General features: G+C 41.5%; 1 protein-coding gene across 6 annotated transcripts in view; it reads left to right on the top strand.

The window, feature by feature from the left end:
- Positions 1-23,229, top strand: part of pak7 (p21 protein (Cdc42/Rac)-activated kinase 7) — a 76,445-nt gene that overhangs the window by 6,621 nt on the left and 46,595 nt on the right. For 2 of the 6 annotated variants that reach the window (XR_004613309.1, XM_034580349.1), the window contains exon 1: positions 19,838-20,300. The exons of 2 other annotated variants lie outside the window; for them this stretch is intronic. Coding sequence is in view for 2 of the 4 variants with exons in the window: in XM_034580349.1 (XP_034436240.1) it covers positions 20,246-20,300 (55 nt within the window). In the remaining 2 variants the exon portion in view is untranslated. Of the gene's footprint in view, positions 1-3,860; positions 3,964-7,359; positions 7,371-19,837; positions 20,301-23,229 lie in introns of those variants that run through there. 2 more of the 6 variants (XM_034580353.1, XM_034580350.1) reach the window with 2 other exon arrangements.

Consider the following 23,229-nt stretch of genomic DNA (forward strand, 5'->3'; position numbering starts at 1 on the left):
TGTTGCACATCAATGTGAAAGAAAAATTGTGACACTCTCATTTCTGTCATATCCACCGTTTTACAAAATGCCTGTCCTGCACTTTAGGGACAGTTCGGGAAGGAAGACTATGAGCGCTTAGAATATAGGTTTTACAACATTTCTAAAATATCATCATATTAATTGAAACTAGTGTTGATGATATTACTAAAGTGAGGATCAATGTAAAGTGAGTTTTAACACAATAACACTGTAATCACTTGTGTGCTTTGGAGGCTTCAATCGAAACGCTGCTCATTCACTTTGAATGGGGTGACATCATACGTTGTCGAACTGCATTGTTGTCCAGCTGCATACAGCAGAAGTTATCCATCAGCGGAGGCACCGGCCAATCAAATCACATCAATGTGAAAGAGGAGACAGAGGCAGATGGTGTGTGGTCATCTGGTCTAGGATTCTATTTCCTGTATACTTCTCTTTAGCATTGCATTGATAGCCAGCATGGCACGTTAGCACAAAAGCCGGCTGTGTTGTGTGATTCGAGCATGAAGCCGTAATCGTCATTCTTATGACTTTCACTTCAGCACCAACAATTAGAGACGGCCACATTAACGCAATGCAAACTTCTGAGTCCAGCGCAAACCCTCAGTCTTGCAACAACCTTGTTCATCTCCCTCATCTTCATTTTTACTCTATCGACTCTTGCTTTGGTTGAACTAAAATGCACTTCTCCCTGCAGTGTTACAAGTCCTGTTAAAAAGAAGAGTTGCAAGGCAAGCCGTCATAAACACAACTCATAACCTGCAGCAGCAGCAGTTGGCCGTACGCACAGCTAAACACTGTTGAGATCCTTCTCTATAATTACTTCATTCTTACTCCTGGCAGTCTTCAGTACCTATCTTGAAAGCTGCAGGCTTCCAGATGGGCCCCAGACTTTTAAAAAGCCTGTAGATAACACTGCTGCACCTCATCTCATATGAAGTGTAAAAAGAAAGACATTCTATTTGCTCATTTCTACGTCCACACACTGACTGTTCTGAAATGAATTGTGAGATAAGTGAAACAGCAGCTTGTATTTATTGCTTTGGCTTTGTTAACAGGGTTATTGTTCTGCAGTGATCAGTACCGTGTTTTTTATGATGTTTTAATGTGGTTGATGTATTTGAACAGTGCACTGGTGAATGGACCAAGGCTAACATTGAGTAAATCACTTTATAGGGCTCATAAAACATTTTAATTGCTGCATGTGTTCATAATTGTAGCAGGTTTCAGTACATGAATGCAGCAGTAAATTATGTCTCGATTGTTTAAATGTTCCTCTGGGTGTATTCTCCTCTTAAAAATGGAAAAAGCTGTATTGTAGAGGCATGACAAGTATCCAGGAGTGACTTGGACTGTTTTCTGCAAGTGAACAAACTCTCGTCTGATTTCATCCTACGCAGTGATCACTGAGGAAGTAGGAGGGAAGGGACATAAGAAGCGAAAGGAGGACACAGTAGAGTATTCTGAAGGGATCATTGAAGTCGCTCAACGCTTTCCATCCTATTGCCAGCCACCATGGTCCGACAGTTGCCAGCAAGCTTGTTCTGTGATTTGAGATCAGTCAGGTGGAATTTCATCAAAGCAGACTTGAATAAGGACATTCATTATGGCTCAGCTTGATTCATTACCATCCCCCAGCTCCCTCACCCACATGGTAAGGCTTCAAAGGGAAGTGAGAGGTTGAAGATGCAGGCTGCGCTCGCACTGAAGCTCACATTATAGCAGCCTCTTCGCCAACTGCATGGTTCCCTCCATGTGAGAGGTGATTATGAGACGATGTGGCCCAAACCTGACCGCTGTGTTTTTGAGCCAACTCAATCTGACCCTTGAACTGAGATCATTCACTAAGCCCCAACTCCTTCAGCTGTTATTGCTATCCCTGTAAAGCTTAACATCTTTGGTTAGCACATTAGCAAACACCATATGAATGATAATAGTGGCAGATTTACTTCTTGAAATATTTTCTAGTATTTGAAACAGTTGGTTCTTGATTTCAAGCAGCATTTTAATTTCCAGCCAGCCAACGTACAAGTTTTGCAGCTGTCAGATTTGATCAGCTGTATTAAGTCAGATAGCAAGCCATTATTAGCTCAATGACTGTTGAAAATCCTATCTTGTAGCAGTGGCTGTCAACCATGATGTTTCAAACATTTAGTTTGGTCAATGTCCCTTTCATTAACATGGATGAGGCAGGATTAATCACCAATATACTGCAGCCAGCCACCAGGGGGGTGATTGAGACTCTTTTCCATGACTTTTGGGAAGTTGCCATGTCCATCTTGATATACAGTCTATGATGGCTACATGCAGGACATGCTAAAAAATGGAAACACTACAGCTAGCTATGTGGAAAGACATGGAAACACATGGAAGCATGGTTCACATTTTGCTGTTTAGAGATGGCTAGCGCCAGCATTATATGTTAGGAGTAACCGTCCAACTGTTCTGTTCAGGAGGGATTTAGCAAAAGGTCAAGCAGACTAAATCTCACAAATGTTAAGTTCTGATTTAAGCCATTAAGCTTAAACTGCACAGGGAACTGTGTTCTTCTTCGGACTCAATGAGTGAAATCCATTCAGTCAGCATTACAGGAGGACAAACAGTGTCCTGTCGTGAAGCTAATTATACAGAATAGATGACTGTCTGATTGGACGCAGCCAGTCGACAATGATTTATATGAGTCAAGACTAATCTATCCCACAATTAGTTTTGTGATCAAGATGCTTTCTGTAGATGTGGATGTGTTGTCACTGTAAACACAAGCAGACATGTTTTGCTGGACAGTATTAATACTGCTGTTGAGGGTGGAGGATGTTGTAGCTTGTGGCGATCTCCTGCAGAGCTCCAGTCCTCTATTTTCTCCCTTTTCTGACGATGAAGAGTGTTGTTTCTCATCCCTCATCATTCAAAAACCAGCGATACGGCCTAAATTTAGCACTGCTTGGAAACTTGACCATCACACAGATTAGTGTCCGTGATGTGATGTCTTAAGATGGACTTCAGCCGGGAGCCAAACACAACTTGGGGCATAAAATAAGTCCCTCATTATCCTCTCATGTCATCTGTGTGTGTGTGTGTGTATGTGTCAGTGTGTATATTTCATTTTTAGTCTCGAGTCCTGCATGAGCGCACACGCAGACGTGTGAAAGCACATATGCACCTAGACTCATACATAGTGTATATGTGCATAACTGAATGTACTGTATATGCACTCACATGAGTACTCACATAGCCCTAACCAGCCACACACACACACACACACACACACACACACACACACGCACACACACACACACACACACACACACACACACACACACACACACACAGACAAATACACACATCAGGGCGGGCGGCTAATGACGTAGGGTAAGACAGAGCACACAGATGCACTGGCTGAATAGATTAAAGCATTCATCCAGTGACACAGCTGTGCTCTCTTTGATGCCCGGGCATGAAACTGCAGGAAATTTCGACAAAAGAGGGATGCAGAGACGTAGCTGATTACAAAAAAAAAAGGAAAGAGAGAGAGAGAGAGAGAGAGATCCACTCTGACGTGTACGGCGTGTTAATGCTGTGTAACTTGTCAGAGCAGCAGCTGCAGGCCGGTGCTCGTGTGGTTGTGCCAATTAGATTGATTGATATACTTCTCTATTTGTGGAGTACTTGTAAAAAAGCTACGTAAAATCTTTAACTACTTACTATTATGTAATTTACGGAGCCCCTGAAGGGTCACAGAGATTCTTTGAAGAATACTTTTGTGTTCCCTCACAATATGTTTCACATTATCTTGCAATAGTTTCCCATTCTCATCATGCAACACTGTCTTTTCGTTAAAGGTGCACAAGTGTGCAGTCATCTGTATCTGTGCAGTTGTCCAGTATCTGGTTCTGAATGAATCTGACAGCATCCTGCAGATCACATACTGCATTCTTCTTCTGATCTCAGAGTTTACTTTGACTTATTATATAATAAGCAGTCGGACTATGTCAGCATGCTTCATGCCCCATTCAAAGTAAAATTCAATAACCTGATCGGTACTACAGGGTTTTGGTGGGAGAAAATGAGCTGAAATGGTTCACATATTAGAGTGTGTACACCCGGCCTGCACCTGTCGGAAGGCCATGAAATGATATTGTTCGGGTCAGGTTGGTTATGTTGGCTGGGCTGATTGTTTTTACAGATCACGTCTGAAATCAAGGGAAAAGAACAATAATCATGTGTGTCAAGGACAGAGTAACACAAAATCAGTGCAGTCTAATTTAACTCCATTATAGGCTCGGGTCAGGTTCGAACACAAAAACATTGCCTGTCGGGTTCAGGTCGGACTGGGTTAGTTTTCTCTCAGAGTTGGACGGGTACAGACTGGAAAAAACGGCTCCAGTTGCAGTCTACTACAAATCTGATCAGAAGGAATAGAACAAGAAATGTATTGCGAGGTAACACAAAACTATATGTTGTAATGTAAAATGTATTTTGAGAGAACGCAAAAGTAGCAAAACAACAAATCTTTCAGTCGTGATCCTTCACCTAACGTTCTCTTCCAGTCAGGGCGAGCAAAGAGGGGAATAAAATATTAACTCCCTGTGGTGAAGTAGATCGCAGAGTGGTTTCAACTGGAGATCAACTTTGGCAGGTGTGAACTTCGCTTCACACTCACATATGTGTGACCGTGTCCTAATCCTCAATTCTTGCTGTGACCCATCAGGGGCGCCGTATTAATTAATGCCCAACTCTTCATAATTTACCACAATATTCTGCACCTATAAAGTCATTGTTTAAGTTTTTTAAAGCAAGATCGTGTATGAACAGATGTTTCAGGAAGCAGCAGCTCATATTCTCATGCTTTTAAACTGACTTGCTAATTCATAGCTGAGTTAAAGCTATCTATTAGTGTAAAGGGAGTTTAAAGGTGCAGCATATAGGCTTGTTAGCTGTATGTACTCCATGGGGCTTTAGTGTGTTCCTGCTTGCCTGGGTTGAGGGTTCTGGTTGTGCAGCGTTCACAGCCCTGCCAGCGTAGCTCCAATTAAACCAGGCACCAGTTTCTTTTAAACCCCCTATGTGTTTAAGACCAAAAAACCTAAAAACTTTCTAAGTCTACCGTGAGACGCAGGAAGAAGAGGAGGAAGAGGAAGCTGCATGCTGCTGAAATATAAATGGGCGGCACATCTTTTTGTTGTTGTTGTGAGTTTTATTGCAAGGGAGCAAATGAAATGGTGGACCCCTGTACTGGCAACTGTTCAGCCAAGATTTCTTATTGTTTTGCAAAGTCATTCTGAATTTATTTCAATATATTAGAAAATTGTGATGTTACATTATCTGGTTAGAAATAGAACGACCTCCGTCACCCAAAAACTCCTGCAACAGAAACTAGGTCCTTCACTTCTTTCAGCTCTGTAAGCAGCTACGCTGTCTCTTTTGTAACGCTCCAGGAAAAAGGCAGTTTCCCTGATTGTGCAGTTATGCAGCATGCTACGATGCATTATGAATTATTTGGCTTTGTTTTTCCCCTGTCATTCTATTATCCTTCCAGCTAAGCCTCTTCATTTCCTCAGACGGCCGTGCCATTGTGCATTTCCCTCTCTGTTTATCCATCTGCAAATGGACCATGCACTAGTGTGTGTGTGTGTGTGTGTGTGTGTGTGTGTGTGTGTGTGTGTGTGTGTGTGTGTGTGTGTGTGTGTGTGTGTGTGTGTGTGTGTGTGTGTGTGTGTGTGAGTAATAGGAAACGTTGTGTTTAAGAGTGATGATTGCTCTGGCCCTCGTGGTTTACAAGCAGACAAGGTAATGGCTGCTACTTTCTCAACTTGCTCCAGTCAATCCCTCTGAAGTGAGTCAGTGTGTGTGTGTGTGTGTGTGTGTGTGTGTGTGTGTGTGTGTGTGTGTGTGTGTGTGTGTGTGTGTGTGTGTGTGTGTGTGTGTGTGTGTGTGTGTGTGTGTGTGTGTGTGCGTGCGTGCGTGCGTGCAGTAGGAAATGGAGCTCAGAGCTGTCATGGTTTACAAGTAGTAGCTCGGGTTATTGAGGGCATCTTCATCTTCCTGAGCAACATTTTAATGTTTCTTTTTAAAGCGTCTTTTTTTGACAAAACAGTCTCATCACAAGTCTCATTTAGATGCAACTCCGGAGCTTTCCACACGTATGGATTTTATGGTGATGAAGGTGGCAGCCTCATCAAAATTCATAGTAATTTTATTAGACAATGTGTTTGGTGATTGAAGACAGAGATACACAAAAATTGCCTCTCATTTCTTGGCAGTGACCATGGATTTGTCTGATTGTTGCTGACTTTTGAATGTTTCTGTAAATGCAGAGTGAAGCCTCCGATGTCCTCCCTGGTCTTGGGGGTAATGCTGAGTTACTAGTGTAGACACTAAGCTGGATGAACATGCCAACAATTGCAGCTTCTGTTGGAGCAGCGTAATACACAGTTTGATCAATTCCTTACATCTTTGCTCTTGTGTTTTTCTTTTCTTTTTTTTTATCAATTCATCATTCTCCAAGCCCTTTAGATGCATCAATGCTCCTCAAGTGCATGCACATTTGCAATGTGGAGAAATGTGAGGGTTTACTGGACCTGCAGTATCTCTATAGAACCTGATAATATTATAAATGTTATCCACCAACATGAGCCTTTTACAGACATATTGGAATTTATGTTTATGTTTTATGGATATGCACCGATATATAAAGGTTTTACTTTACAGAATAAACAATGCAGAAATATTGTATTTTCTGTTCTTTTAAGTTATAGTTATTTGATATAATGTTTATGGTTAATCTGTCAAATATCAACCCTCAGTTACATTTCGTTGTCATAACGTTCGATGGTGATGACGTCTTAAGCTGCGGTTATACTCATTATAATGTTATTAATGGATTGCTCATTGTACACAGCCAATGTCAACATGACGCCTCTCCATTTTATACTCGATTTTTAATGTGTGGTGAGGCATGGCATTCTTCTAAAAAACGATAGGTGTCACCACATGGAAAATTAACACAATGCCGGAAAAAGGCAAAGAAGAAGACAAAAAGAACAGCTTTGACATTAATGAGGGAGTATTACGATATCTGTGGAGACAGACCTGTTCACAGACTCTTGCTCAATCCATGTTGCACTAGATACAAGAACAGGAACAGCGAGCATAAACTAGGCTTAAGTAATCATTGCCAATTTGTTAAAATATATTTATTGGCTGATATATGGGTATCTGGTATTTTATATCAGCATCCACCCCCAAACATCCATATCAATGATCCTGGCTCTCTAGGATTTTAAAGATCTTCTTTTTTAAGTGGAATTAGTTAAACAGGAGCAATTTCAATAAATTCTGGACCTTTTGATGTTTTTTATATTGATAAGAAAAATCTGTACATTGTTTCTGACAGACTGTCCTTGAAAAAGCAGACATGACCATGAAGGCTGCTACATCTCATCTTGCTCATGCCAATCACTGTCAAAGCATCTGTGTGAAATGTGTGTGTGGATGTGCCACCATTTATTTATAGTCTTTTACATATTGAAACACGACGAGCAATATATTAATTTGTCATCTAAAAGCGAATTACTCATATGGATTTGTATTTAAGTTTGTTAGTTGGATGTTATAGAAAGACTCCATAGCATGAAATACAAATACCATGAATGATTTGAACAGATACGATATGAAAGAGTTAGAGAATGTGAAAAGGGAAAGACCAAAAGAAAAAGGAATGAAGAAAAAAGGATGGGGAAGAAATATAAGTTGAATTTAACTGTGTCATGCCTGAGACTAAGAACACACCCCGTCTCATTTTGTATTGGGTGCACATCTGATTGTAACGGGCTCTGACAGTATTATCTTCTATTACTTTGTGTTCGTGGAGACGATGGCCGGGGTTAGTAAGAGAAGAATAGAGTTAAAGCCATGAGGGAAATACTGAAAAAGCTTTTACTCCTTTTACACTGCCTTGCCATTAAGAGGAAGAATTTCTGTACAAAATTAGTGCATTAGAGCATGTGAAATGTCTTTTTCTGGTCAACATCATTTTGCATTTATCTTTTTAGCTGTAAATAGACAATAGACTTTATATAAAGATGGACGACAGGAAAACTCAACAAAAGTGAAGCTAAAGCATCTCGATCACCCCCCTGGTGACTGGCTGCAGTATAGGTCAGAAACCCTAACCCCCTCCATGTTAGTGGATGGTAAATGGATCAAACTAAAACAGTGAAAGTACACTTTAAATACATTTTTCCCAAAGATGGTTTCTGTCATTTTATCTCAAAGGGTTTGTTGAAGTGCCATCTTTTTGGTAAGTTTGGTTTTATTTAATTATTTAATATAAAACCTGGTGAAACATGACTCCTGATTGGTTGAACGTGTGGATCGTGTTACCTCAACAACGTGGCTCCATCCCCTGATTGCTACTGCACAGACTCTGGCTCCAGTTGACATCATCGGTGGCAGCGTTCTTATGGATAGTGAGAGGAAGTGGAGACATGTCGTCCATCTTTATATACAGTCTAAGGAATAAACTTTTTATATAGGCCTTCATCTTTAGTAACCTACTTAATGACTCAAAATGTTGTGGCCCTTAAATTAAAATGTGTAGTTGCAATAGTTGCAAAAAAAGAATGAAGCAAAATGTCTATAATTATATAAACAGTATATATATGTATATATATATATAGAGAGAGAGAGAGAGTTCAGTGTAAGAACTTGTTTTCTTTGGGAAACTGGTAATCATCTTATGACCCCTAAGAGTGATCCTTTGCGTTTCCCGATCCCCGGAGTGAAAACCTCTGCCTCAGACGCTCTGGAATCTGGTCACATCGCTGCTGGTGGGTACTACCGGCAGGAATTTGTGGCTATGTGGGGTGTGGATATATGTGGCTTTTTCCACGGAACTTAGGCCTAAGCACTAACTCACACACACACACACACACACACATACACATTTGTGCACACACTCGCATATCGACACACAGTGGCCCTAATCCGGCGCTGTTATCAGTGAGCATCAGTGTGTGAAGTCATGTGGACTGGTATGAGTCTGTGGCTGAGACTGAAACACCGCACAGCTGAGATCCGCTGATGAGAGCATCTCCGCTGGACGCATGTCATCCTCTCACACCCCGGCCCACCACTGCCTAGCAGCCCACATTAGCTCAGAAGCTGTTTGGTGGAGAGGGAAGGGAGGCTATATTTAGCATTTCGTGTAGTCAAGAGGCGTTGCAGTCAGGAGACCAGTCAAAAAATCTTTTACAGCACTACCCTGCTGTAACTGTACTAATCCGACTTCTCCGAGAACATAAAAATCACATCTAGTATTCCATTTGTTTTATCTTCTCGAGTACAAAGAGACACTTTGTTCGGCGCTCCAGAGACTCAGCGAACAGATTTTGTTAATCCACAAATGTTTGTTTGAGCTGCTATTGAACTCCCTTTTATTGAAGTAAACAGGCCTGTGTGTCTCTGTACGCATCATCTATGGAGGGTCGAGGATTTGTTCCACACTGGTATTGAACCGCATCGGCTTAAATGCTCGACATGACACACAGTAGATCAATCTGAACACACTGTCATGTCAGTCTCTATTTGTTTGGATCATGACTCAATTTGTGTCGTCTACAAGCATTTACTAGAGAAATTCATCACCTCTGCTGCCATGCACCTTCTTATTCATCTGATACATTGCCACATGCATACATTCCATTTTGTTTCAACTATAATGCAGCTTTATATAACACGACAGCGTGTCAACCTCTTCCAACTCTTCCAACTCATCAAACGGCCCACACAAACTGAAACTGCATTAACGTAACATTTAAAACAAAAAGCTGAAGCTGTTTTAAAGAGTGACCGTCAGTGTTACCGTACCCGGATGAAAGCGGGCATGAAGAGTGATGCAGATGTGTTGCATTGAGTGATGCTGAGTCAGGTTTTCGTTTTGGTGGACTGGAAAGGGTTGGAGGGTGTTTAATTGGAGCCTTTATTGAGTAACAACTTTGGGCCTGTGCCTGAACTGACTTGCCACTTGTCGGCTCAATAGAGCTGATACTTCATAAACAGTGATTGTTTGTTTTTTTCGCTGTGTCGCTCAAAAACTTTTTATGGCTTTTTTTGTGAAGTATTTTATACAGCACTGCATGTTGATACACAGCATCAGATCTACTGTATGTAATGTGGATATTACAGTCTCTATAGACAGACTGCATTTCATCGGATATTGGTCAAGGCGCTTATATCTGTTTTACAATTCAGTTCAAATGAAACCATTGGATTGACCACAAGTGAGTGGGGGGGGGGGGGGGGGGGCGCTTCTAACATCTCACCTGAATTATTCGGAGGATTTGATGCTGTTGTGAACGCGTCTGTGCAAAGAACCCCCCGCTGCGATGTGCATGTGTGAAAAGGCAAACTGCAGCTAAAGTCCATAGCCAATTCTCCGGATTTTACCCGGAGGTCATGTCTGAAAACGGCTCAACAGAACTCAGTATCACTCTGATATGGTTATGTTGGACAGCAGATAGAGCCTTTGGGGAACATCGTTTCCAACAAACTGAAACCAATAAGCATTTTAATCCATGCATTGCAGTAAAATGTATTTTCACATGGTTCCAGGAGACAGTTTCTTTGTTAGATGTAGGACAATATTATTAGGATACTGAGAATTAATCGCTGCCTTAAAACACAGTGGTATAAAATGTATGAGTGAGCATGTGGATAACTTGTCTGGTTAACTGTCTATTGAGCCTCAATCAGGTCAGTTTTTGGCAACCACAATGCAGTAAAGGACCAAAGGGTGGATTATCCCAATGGTCCTCTTCTGTTCAGTGTGACATTGCTTTTTGGTAGAATCTGCCAATAAATTGTGTTCTTCCTTTATTTGGTTTTGTTCTTGCGTGCATTGAAGTCCGGACATTTTCCTGAAATTTTCCAGAGGGTCTGTATGTGAGAACGCAAATGTTCCAGTCAGTTCCTCCGGACATTTTCTGGAACTTTTCCTGCCAGAGTGAGCCCATGTGAGAATGCAGCATAAAATTCACCATGAGCAATTGGGCGCAAAGCTGGAAGAATATAATTATCTCAGATGAAAAAGAGGTGCCATACATGAAGAAGATGCTGACAAGATTTCAACCAGGATTCGAGAGCTTTTTGTGATAAGGGCAAATGCCGGTGTTGATGTGCTGTAAATAAAAACAAGTGATTTGTGCAGTGGAATTTAAACTTCATGTCCTGCCTCCTCCATGTTATACCCAGAGCCCACCCCTCGCCTGAATCATCCGCACATTTCGCAAAAGATGGCCCTTCTCTTTACATTACTGAGCTCTCAGTAGCACAGAAGCAACTTCCTGTGTTCAGGCCCCGCAAGAAACTGGTAATCTGGGTCAACAGGTATAAGCTCGCACTTACCATGCACAGCTAAAGACAAGCGAGGTGGAAGAGGAGGCAGTGGAATATAAACACCCTACAGAGGGAACGGGTTGTAGAGGAGGAGGAGGAGGTAAAGAGGAAATGGTGGCAAATGATTGGTCCGTAGGCCTTAGTGGGGCTCTGATCAATGTTTTATAAGTATCACTACTCTGTTTGTAGGTTAGACTTATCTTTCCGTTGCCATGTGTGGGCTAATGGTGGAGCTGTGAGACACACTGGACTGTACCGTTGAGATAACGCCCTGCATTGTTCGTGTGCATTGTGTTTTCCCAGTACAATTAATCAGAAATACAATTAACCGACATTACTTTTAATTTAGAGAGCATGAAACCATTTGAGACTGAACAGCGCTGTTGCCAGATAAGATTAAGGTTTCTATGGTTGCAATTATATGGAGCAGATACAGATATATTTATAGATGTTTTCCTGTTTAAATATATTTTATTATTTCAGCAGAAAGGTTGCAGGTGACCTAAGTTTAAATGTCAATTATTTTAAAGAAATATTACACAACAAATGTTTAATATTAAATAGGTCAGATATTGCAAATGAAGCTGGTCCTTGATGGAAAATCAAGATCCACATGTTCTGATTCGCCTGCTTCCTTTCTCAACATTATCTCATCATTCCTCCTCTTTACTCATCTTCTTTATCTCTTCCTTTCTGTCCACAAGTGCGTGGTCACATGACTTTTTGCTCTTTAAAACGAGGTCACCCTGGTGCATCTCGCCGCTTCGTGTGTGTGTGTGTGTGGCTTTTCTGAGGATTAACATTCATAGTAGAAGTGGTCCGGAGCAGCGTTGTAAACTGGATTGTCCTCTGCCGTTATGGTGAAAATCCCAGGCCGCATCATCTGTCAGAGCGGACGTTTTGCTCTGCGTCCTTGGCTGAGATGTGACGGATTGATATGCTGTCAAAGCGACGTTATCCAGCTCATAAACGGCAGGCCTTGCCACAACTTTTACAGAGGTGCAACCCCTGATACGCCCGCCACACAGATCGACCCTGTGCTTCCGTTTCATAGATCGCAGTCGGACAGTAACACTGACACGTGGCTGTTGAATGAAGGGGCAAATGCTAATCAGGTGACCAAACCCTCCCACAAGCAGCTATATATAGGTCATAGCTAAGATCTCCCTCATGCTAAAATGATGTGCATGGGAGAGTTAGAACGATACTCTGCATCTATGGTGTCTTTTTTACAGCAGAAACTGAAAGAACTTTAACAAACCGAATTTAAGGAAGAATTTAATGATTAAACAGTGTGTTTGTCTGCCTTTGAGCAAGCTGCAAAGATTTGCAGGCCTGGAAGCTTACAACCTACAGCAGTAACCTAGCATCCTTAGCTAACTACATTATGAGGTTTACAGCAGATGTTACAAATTATGAAAAATAGCCCTGACACTCTGTGCTAGCAGAAGCTTTTGTTGATGTGTAAAGGAGACATAAGGTATTTTTCAGTTTTTCTTTCCTCTAGTGTTATATACATTTTTTGTGTATGTAAAAGGTCCCATATACTTCCACCTTATGACATCACAATGCCCCACATTTGCTGAATCCTTATCTAGTGGCTTGTGTGGTACACCCCCTAAGAAAACCAGCTGGCCAATGACAGCAGACTGGGCTTCATGGGGGGTCTCAAAGAGACAAGAGCTAAAACCAAGTGTCTCTGACAGAGGCTGAAAAGAGGAGCTGCACTAATGGAAAGTATTTAGCATATAAACCTTTTCAAGTAATAAACTAAATTAGAATTATAAACCTGGATATGAACATAATATGTCTCCTTTAAGACTCATGCTTCATGTTTCCATTGCACATTGTCAAAATGTCCTTTTATTCGTACTTCCAGTTTTCCACCTCAGCCAAGCATGAAAACGTCTTTGCTATTATTAGAGTTTGCTCCAACATTTTTGTTTGCACACATTTAAAGAATGTGTATAAAAGAAGTGGATAGAATACAACATATTATCTATTATCTATGGGGGTGAAGCTTAGTGAAGGTCAGTTATAAGACAATTCTGTCAATATGAAAAAGACTCATGTTATTTAGATTTTATTCTACTTAGTCTCCTGCTCTGGAAACACTTTGGCCACTGTTACCACTTTAAATCAAACATATATTCTGTCTTATCCACACACTCACATCAGGAAAACCTGCTGGTTCGACCACTTACACACGCCTCACCCCAGCAGTTTTTAGGCTGGAGAACATTCAAACATTACAATATACTGTACACATAAACACGGCCAGCGTCTCATGCTGCCCTGATGCGAAGTGGCTGCCTGTACAAATCCTTAACGTACGTCTTTTACTTCTCTGCCTTAACCATTTTCCCATAACACCAGGGGGGAAGGCTTCTTGCCGAGCTATCAATAATAAACGATTAAGCTGAGAGTTTAACATCCTTGTGTAGATAATGGGGTGGAAAGGAGGAGGCTTTCAAAGAACAGAGTGCTTTTAGCCTAGAAACCACAGGCAGGAAGGGCTCGGTTTTTAATGGTCAGAGGCTGAAGGTGCTGGCTTACTGTTCAAGCATCATTTCTTACACATGGTAAATGCTTTCTTTCAAATTACAACCATTAGTGCTAATGGACAGTATTAATTTAATGTAGCATATACATGTGTGTCAATTAGCATATGATTAACTTATTACTCAATATTCAAAATGTTTTTTAAAATGACTATTAGGATTGTGTGTGAAGTGGAGAGTGATTATTATTTTCAAATAATGCATAATGGTATCATTTACACAATGCAAATCCAAGTAGCATTAATTGATTGTTTTTCCTGGTTGGGTGGGGGGGGGGGGGGGGGGGGGGGGGGGGGGCAGAACAAGCTGAGAAACTGATAAAAGACTGGCAGACTAAGTCAAAGATGAATACAATCTTAATTTTAGGTGGAAAATCAGCATCGCTTCAACATTATTTAATGACACTAGTGCAGTGTCTGTTTGGGATGGGTGGTTTGCTTGGCCTGTGTTAATGCTCTGGAGGGAATTGAGAATTATTCCTTATCGTTAATGACTCCTCCTTAAACAGTTCTACAATAATCTCACTTTCCTTTTTTTGTGTGTGTGTGCTGGATGTTGTTTGCAGAGCTTTCCTATCTGGTTTACCTGCAATGAAGCCATTGTGCATTCAATTCACCCCGTTCCCACCGACTGCTACAGACTGCTGGCCGGCTGTTTATTCAAATGTTATTATTATTGAACGTATGGTGTCTCCAAATCGCACTAAATTCAACACGGCACTTCCCTGGGCATTTACCAATAAACATGCCAAGTTTGAAGCCGATAAGATGAGCTGTTGTTGAGTCATGAGTTCCACATACACATAGACAGACAGCTGGAGGTATAATTTCATTGTGTCATTTAGACCCGCTAAACCGAAAAAGATGTGCTTTTTAAACAACAACTGTTTGTGACCTAAACATGCTAAACCCCCAGACATCTTGACCTTCACATCATCAAATCCAATTACCTGGTGAGTGGAGGGTCTGGGTTAAATTTGCCAGACAGCTGGGGACACCGAGTTAAGTGAATTAAGAACTTAATCCCAGCAGTTCGAGTGAAATGACCAACAGATTGCGATTTTAAGTCATTCCGCCACTGTGAGTGCTTACGTTTGTGACTCCTCTTGCCCTGGCCGATGATCCTCCATGCACTCAGACAACTTGGGATTATACTTGATATCTGTAGTTTGTAGTTGTAAACACCTCTTTAATACTACAATGTGCAACAATGAGCAAGAAAACCTGAAAGAGCTACATTGTGCTCGGCACTGTGAGTAAATAATATACATGCAGTGCAGTGTAGCTAAGAAAAAGGGATGGTTCTGTCATGTTAATACAAATTTATAGATTTATCTTATTGATAAGAGGATACATTTGTATTGTTTCACCAGATACCATTATGATCACAGAGCAAAATAACATATTTCCTGCCATTTATTTATGTAGTGCGTCTTAAGTGGTTGTACAATATAGAGATTCATCCGCTAAGACTGTGGCTCATTCAGCATCAATAGCTGACCATCATGCAAATCGACATAGACGTGCACACTACACGCACACACACACACACACACACACACACACACACACACACACACACACACACACACACACACACACACACACACACACACACACACACACACACACAAACACACACACATTTGCACGCTCATCCAGATGCTAACGTAAACAAATAGTCAGAGTTCCCTGCAGCGTTGCCAGTCACTCTCTTTATGTCTGACTGTGTCTCATTGAGATGGCGAGTCTATCAAAAGGCGGCTCTCAGTTAAAAAGAAGAAGCATTTGTCTCCCCAGGCTGGATGTGGATGATGTCTGCATACAGATGTTTGCCCCCGAGCTCTGAAACTAATAACATATGGCAGAGTCTTCTCTTCACGTGCTTGACAGCAAGGTTATTCCTTCATTCTTTATCAGTAGCTCCTGTTGCACAGATAAGGAACATGTCTTTATCTGCCTTTGCTTGTTTGCTGAAGCAAACAGTGTATTGTTTTATGTATCGTATGTAAACATGTAACAACCACATATAGTTAAACTTTTATACATTTGATTAACTGTGGAGCTTATTGTTACTGTTGTGCTGTTGTGTTAGAACTCCGTGACACCAAATTCTTTTTAAATGAATGTGTTGGAAAGCTGCATTTTTTAAAGTTTGGGTTTAGACCATGCAAAAGGTGTGTTGCATCACAAAATAATTAAAAAACATCTAACTTCCAACAGCAGCAGAGGCTGTGACACACACACGCACGCACACACCTACATGTTGCAAGAATACCAGTATCTCTGATATCTATTGCAAATACACATCCATAAAGCACATCTTTAAGTCATGAATGTCTTTGCAAACAGGAATTGCTAATAGATAAATTGGCTAACCTTTAAATTTGCAGTTTACCAAAATGTAAATAAACATAGGCTAAAAAATAAAACAAATATAAGACGTGGTTGAGTTTACATGGAGGGCCCCTTTTTGTTCAAACTTGCTCTAAGCTGATCCATTCTGTGCAGTTATTCTGCAAGCGTTGAACTGTGCAGTTCAACTTCTACTAAAGAATTAAATGGAAATTAATCATTTAAATGATGATGACTCATACCGCAGAATAGGGGGTTTAAAGACTAATGTTTACATGTGCTGCTCCTTCACTTTGAAAGGATACAGGGAGGCCTGTATGTCGGACACATCTCACTGGAAGCAGACCCAGAACATGCTGGAGGGATAACATATTCCATCTAGAACACCTCAGGAGGAGCTGGAGGAGGTGGCTAGGGATAAAGATGTCTCAACTAATCTACTAAGGGCCCAGCATAAGACCTAGACAAAGATAAGTAGTAGAAATGGATGGTTAACTCAGGTGAACCAGTAAAAGCAGTCTCCCCTTTCTATTTAGTTTATTACATTGTGAGGCAGAAGTAATAAAACAGTTGAAACTAGAAGTAACTAAAGTATAGAGCCTGACTGATTTGGATTATTGACCAATTCCAATACTGATATTAGGGAGTAAAACACTTCCAATATAGATAAATTGGCCGATGTATTAAAAAAGAAATGCGCAATGATTCCTAAGATGTCATTATCAAACCCTTATTTCAAAGAAATGTAATTGAGGCTTGATATTTTTAAACAAATAAAACCAAATATATAAAATTAAACATTTTCGGTTTTATCTCACCCTTTGCTTTATGGTGCCTTTAAATCAAAGACACACAGCTGCACACATCCACATGGTTACACATGTGTGCACACGCAGACAGTGACACTCTCCTCTGTCCTCAGGACTGTGGAGATCTCATTTAGATAACTCTCCTGATCTGTCAGTGCCTCCCAGACTCACCCTTTCCCTGCTATATTCTTCCATTGTGTTTCCACATGAGGAGACAACAACAACTTCAGCCGATCCTTCCCCTCGATATAGTGAGAGATCCGAGGGAGACTCCAAGACCCCGTCTGAACCGGACGTCTCCCTTTCACACACTCTCTCACTGTCTTTTGCATTGACTTGGAGTTGCACCACCAAAATTCACAGCCCGCACTTTGTTTGCACTTAAATACTTTGCAAGAAATATCATTTATCTCACTTGAAAGCATTTGTCGTGTGACAGTTGAGACGTAGCCGCCCATTAGCCATGGCGTGTGCTGTATTGATGCTTTTAAAGTGTGGGGTACTTAGCATAGCCACATCAGCTGCCATAATAGCTGTCTCTTTCTCTATTTAGTCTGCTCCTCCCCACCTCTGGAGCACTTACATTACTCCTCTGCATGTGTTTGTGTTTTGCAGAGAAAGAGAGAGAGGGGGAGAGAGAGAGAGAGAGGGAGGGGGTGAGAGGGGGTGAGAGAGTGTGGTATGTGTATTTATATCCAGTAGTGTAGGGTGTGTAGAGGGGTGTGTCAGCTGCACGAGTCTTTTCACCATCAAACACATTCTTTCTTCCCTTAATGTTAAAGCAGGAGGCTGATATCAAAATCTAAACTCCATAAGTTGCAGTGTATCCTAAAACATTTTTCATTATCTTGATCTTACAGCAAAGTCTGGATCATTAAATGCCCTTAAGAGTTGTTTTTGGGTTAATCATCATATTATTAATGTCCTTTACTTTGTCTTATAAGACAACCCTGTCTACCTTAAGAAGACATGTATGTATACAACTAGTCTTCAACAGCATTTTGTATGAAATTTGATGCTGTGGGATAATGCAAGAAAGAAATATTTATATTGAATATATCAAACTTTTTACTGCCAACACATTTAAGCATTCTCTGAGATGCATTTAACTCCATTTCCCTTGTGTCCCATTTGAGAAGACAATAGGAAAATCTGAGCTGGTTGATGACATTTTGTAACATATAACAGCCACAAAACAACAACAAAATGATTAGGATGAAAATATTTCAGGATGAAAAAGAGGTGTCATACATGTGATGAAGATGTCAACCTTTAAAGACAATGAGATTTGAGAGGTTTTGGTGATGAGGTCACACGCTGGGGTCAATTTGCTGTAAACAAAAACAAAGATTTCCACAGTAGAATGTATGTTTTGTGCTGCTTCCTACATGCTCTGCCCAGACACCACCCCTGTCCTGCTGAAAACAGCTTGTGTCTAAACATGTGGGACACAGGACGTGAACCTCAGTCTGGTGTTAAAGCTCTGCTTTGTACAACCAACCACCAACCCCTGTCTCCTCCCTGTGACTTACCTTTGTAGAATTATGTCAAACTTTGTGGACTGTGAAACTTTTTGGACTGTAAAATATGTATTATGTATGAGGATTAACGTTTCATCCTGAACATTTTTTTTTAATGTCATCACTTTGCTATAGCCTTGAACAGTGTCTTGATTTCTACAAAATCTCTACTTGAAATGAAGAGGAAAGACAAACTCTGCACCTTCAAAGTTGTCTGGAAGTCTATAATATTGTCCCGTGTGTCGGTGTCGGTGTGGTTGTGTGTGCTTTAGTCATTTTTCATACTACATGAGATGATAAGTAACACAATGCAGGAGCTGGATAAACTCAATGAAGCTGGGTAACCTGGTTTCTGTCCAAAAAATACTCAGATGTTCAGAAAAACAGTGTAGAGGTGTGTTAACCTCTAGACAGAGGAACTTGTATTTGTAAAAACACAATTACACAATTACACTTTAAAAATTGTTTATTTTCAGTGTCTCAAAACAGATACGTTCCATTAATTTACTATATTGTAATTTGGCCTACAGCCTTGCAATGGTGCACTGTGTGATTTGCCACATCAGGGCCATACCTATCCCTTTTTTCACAAACTCTGTCTCTGAGGGAATTTACTGTAGAGTGTGATCCTCACAGCTTTGTTCTCTTGTGTGTGTGTGTGTGTGTGTGTGTGTGTGTGTGTGTGTGTGTGTGTGTGTGTGTGTGTGTGTGTGTGTGTGTGTGTTTGCCCTCAGCAGAGGGCCTCTCCGTGACTGCCACCGCTAAACGTCCCCTTAGTGTCGGCAAACGGCCAGGCTCTGTCACAGCCGCTGACTGCACCAGCTGTTTCCCTCTCTTTCTTCCGTCTTATCTCCTCCATCACACTATCTGTCTCCCTCTGTGTGATTTGCCTTGTGAAAGAGGCAGCGATAGGGCGCCTGGTGGTGCTGCACTTGACACCAAAGTTGATATCCACACAAGCGGGCATCAGTGGGAGACATGTGTGTGTGTGACAGAGTAAGGCAGGACACAAACACCAGCATGTGGATTGTGGGAACACAGAAGACACTTGCGCTCTCTTGTTGTGTTTGTGGTTCAGTTGACAGACAGGTGGGAGGAGGATGATGAAGGTCACATTGCAGGGTGGTAAGTTTGGGACGCGGCCGGTCTGTCCCTGTTAGACAAACAATGAAAGTGAAATGGGATGGGTCTGGGCTTAAGCTGTCTGGCCGTGCCTTGGCTCGGGCTGCTGGCGTCGGCACTTTTTCCCTGCCCTGTGCATCTCACATTGGGAGTTATCAGAGCATGCAGGCAGCAGGAGTCACAGCAGCAGCAGACCAGGAGTAGTAGTAGTAGTAGTAGCAGGAGCTCAGTGGGGGCTGCAGAGGGTCCTGGATCTGACCTGATTTGTCAGTTCGATGAAGTCACTGAAGTGTCGCTCCTCTCGGGAATTGCTGGTCATAATTCGGCAATCATGGTTGAAGCAGGGGACTCACTGTTTCAGGTTTCGTTGAAAGAAAATTGAGGTGCATAATGGATTTATCAGGAGTGCAATTTCACATCTAAACACTTGTGAGGAGGCTCTGATTGTCCCGGACTCCCTCGTCATGGCTTATCCCGAGCATTTTGATTGGCTGAAAGAAACCATCAGTTTGTTTCCAGGTAAGAGGAGAGAATTAAATATAAGAATTTTAAGAATCAGAGGTATAATTTAACATGCTGCGACCTCTGGATCATCACATCTTTTAACAGGATGTGCGGGAGCGATGTTACAAACTTCTCAGCATGTTGTGAACAGTATGCGAGTGATAAAAAGCTTCTCTGGCTGAAGTTGTTTACCGCTCTACAAATACATCCACAGGGAATGGAAGGTGCGATCCAAACGTCTGTGTTAACAGTGTTCTGGGCCAATTAAATCATCTGAAGGAGCGAGGTCTGGGGAGAACGAGTGAATGCAAATGGGACCGAGCCGAACAGCAGACTACGGTGCGGCGCAGGACAAAGAGGCGAGCAGTCACAGAACCGAGACGCTAATGATGCAGGAGCAAATATCGTCTCGCTTTGTGCAGCTTCTGTCATTCAAACCACGTAAAGCCACGCTGAGGAAAAGAATCGTACCTTGAGTGAGACTGTTCCTTCAGGTTTTGTTCTTTTGGCTCTGAAACATTTGACCTTTTTAATTAAATTAGGAATTCCTCCTCTTCCCTGTAGCAGCGAGCGAGGAAGGGAGCGTCGCCCCTCCTTCCACTTGTTTATCAGCAGGAATTTGTGTCCTTTTCATGTTGCATTTTAAATTATGCATGAAATGCATTTGCATATGTTGTGCATGAGTGAATGCTTTGCATCTCAGTACCAAATTATGCCTCTAAATTACAATCTAAAGGATACAAAATAAATGTGCTGTTTTGAAAACACGATTACGCCATGCTGAGTGCTAACATGCGCATGGGAAACAAAAATAGATGCACTATACGTACAAGGCACAAGTTGACACCAACACACACACACACGCAATGAGTCAATGTTTGACTGTAGCATGCATGGGGCAGCTTCCAGTGAAAGTGTGTGTCCGTTGAGGTGTTGTTGTACAAAAGGGGAAATGCCTGTGGAGGCTCAGATGGTGACAGATGGTTTGGAGACAAATCAGCCTGGGAGTCAGGATCTCTGCCTTGGGACTAGTCTCCCCTTTAAGTAGGTTTGTGTGTATTCGTTGATATGCATGTGTTTGCGTGTGTGTTGTCCAGGTTCATCCACTATATATATACGTATGTGTTTACATATGCATGACTGAGCATGTCTCTGTTTTGAGTGTAATGGATGTTAAAGTCATGGTTATGGACACGTGGTTATATCATGATTCTCGTAACATCATGCACAAGTGTGACGGGAACATAAAAATATATCGCTTTCACAAACTTATAGGGCAAATATTCATGGGGCAGAACAATCTACATTTTTAGTTATTCAAGCTGCACTCCGCACCAGAGCCCTGAGAGCTGTGTTTTATGAGTGAATACACACAATACACACACACACACAGTCACAGCTCACGCCAGTCTTACACACAGTGACACGCACACTGCAGAATAATGTAGTTTCAGAATCTCTGCCGTATATTAGCAGGTGCAATTTCTCATCAGAGTGACATTGCTTCTCTTTGGCAGAATAACCTTGCAGGCATTAAGTCTGAAACTTCACAAAGTGCTTCACAACCTGCCCATAAATTACAGCTGAAGAGGTGCTTATGTGGCAGCCAGGAGAGGTTGAGCAGTACATATATTCCTATGGCCTCTGCACACAGGCAATTCCCAGGGGCCGCTACCCTTAAAGTACACTTCAGTCCAAACCTGTTTTTCAACTGTTGTGAGAGGGCGACTGCTAAAAGCTCTGCAGGAGTAAGGCATGCCTGCATATACGTTCACCTCCATCTGTTGTCTTACATGCATTCACTATGTGTGTATGTGTGTGTGCACATGTGTTGTTGTGTGTCTTAGCAGTTGAGCTTGGACTAGACTACTTAAGCCCCACTAGCCTTTAATAATCTCATTCCCAAGATGTACCATCTAGGTCAGGGGCTTCCATGTGGCTGCGCACAGACCACAGAGACGGTGAAACAGGGTGTTCCCTAGTACATTTTATCCATCATGAAATTAAATTTAGATAAAAGAAAGGTGTAGTTCATACCAGCTGTCTGCACAGTCTAGTCTCCTACTGTTTACTGTCAAGTTTTTGGTTCTTGGATTCTGTCAGGGGAGACTGTGGCTCAGGAGATAAATCGGGTTGTCCACTAAACGGAAATCTTGATTCCTTTTGATGGTTTGATTTTGACATGAAAATCAGTACAGACATGATTGAGAAAAAAAGACATGATTAGATTTTATAAATATATACATATTGGCCATTATATCATTATCATAATTCTTTTTTTTACCTCCTAATATCTTAATATAAATGCTACAAAAGCCACTGTATTGTAAGTAAGTTAGCTGGACATGCTAATATTTGCTGCTAACATTAAAGCAGACGTACTCATTTATCAATTTACTCTTGTATTATTGGTTTTACCTGGTTGAGGTTCACCAACAGTGCCACCATCCATACACCCAATTAGAAACAGTTCTTAGAGGCAGTCCCTTGCACTGGACTTCACGTCTGGTTCAGAGTGGGATCCAGCATTATGGGATGTGGGGTTTTTTTTGTGTGTGTTTGTGTTGCTCTTAGGTAACAAGGGCTTCAGCTACTGCGTGTGTCAGAAGATGATTCAGTGCAAAGCTGCAATCAAGCCCCATTTAGTCACTGTGTGTCTCAGTGTGGTGACTGCAGAAAGCCACTTTATGGCCGATGTTTACCAAATATTTGAGCAGCGCCTTCTGTCACACTTGTCTCTCCCAAGAGTTGTTTTTCAGCCTTATCCTTGATGTTGTCTTTATTGACTTTATCTTGGGAAATCAATTTCCAATCTCAAATTTAAACCGCTGAAGCCATTTTATGCCTGCTCTAAAAATAGTAACAAAGTCAGTAGCCTCGGGTCGATTTGTGTAGATTTGGTGGACATCTGCCAAAAGTGGAGAGGGTTGCTGACATGTCTGCT

Source organism: Hippoglossus hippoglossus, chromosome 24, assembly GCF_009819705.1.
Source record: "Hippoglossus hippoglossus isolate fHipHip1 chromosome 24, fHipHip1.pri, whole genome shotgun sequence".
Classification (NCBI taxonomy): domain Eukaryota; kingdom Metazoa; phylum Chordata; class Actinopteri; order Pleuronectiformes; family Pleuronectidae; genus Hippoglossus; species Hippoglossus hippoglossus.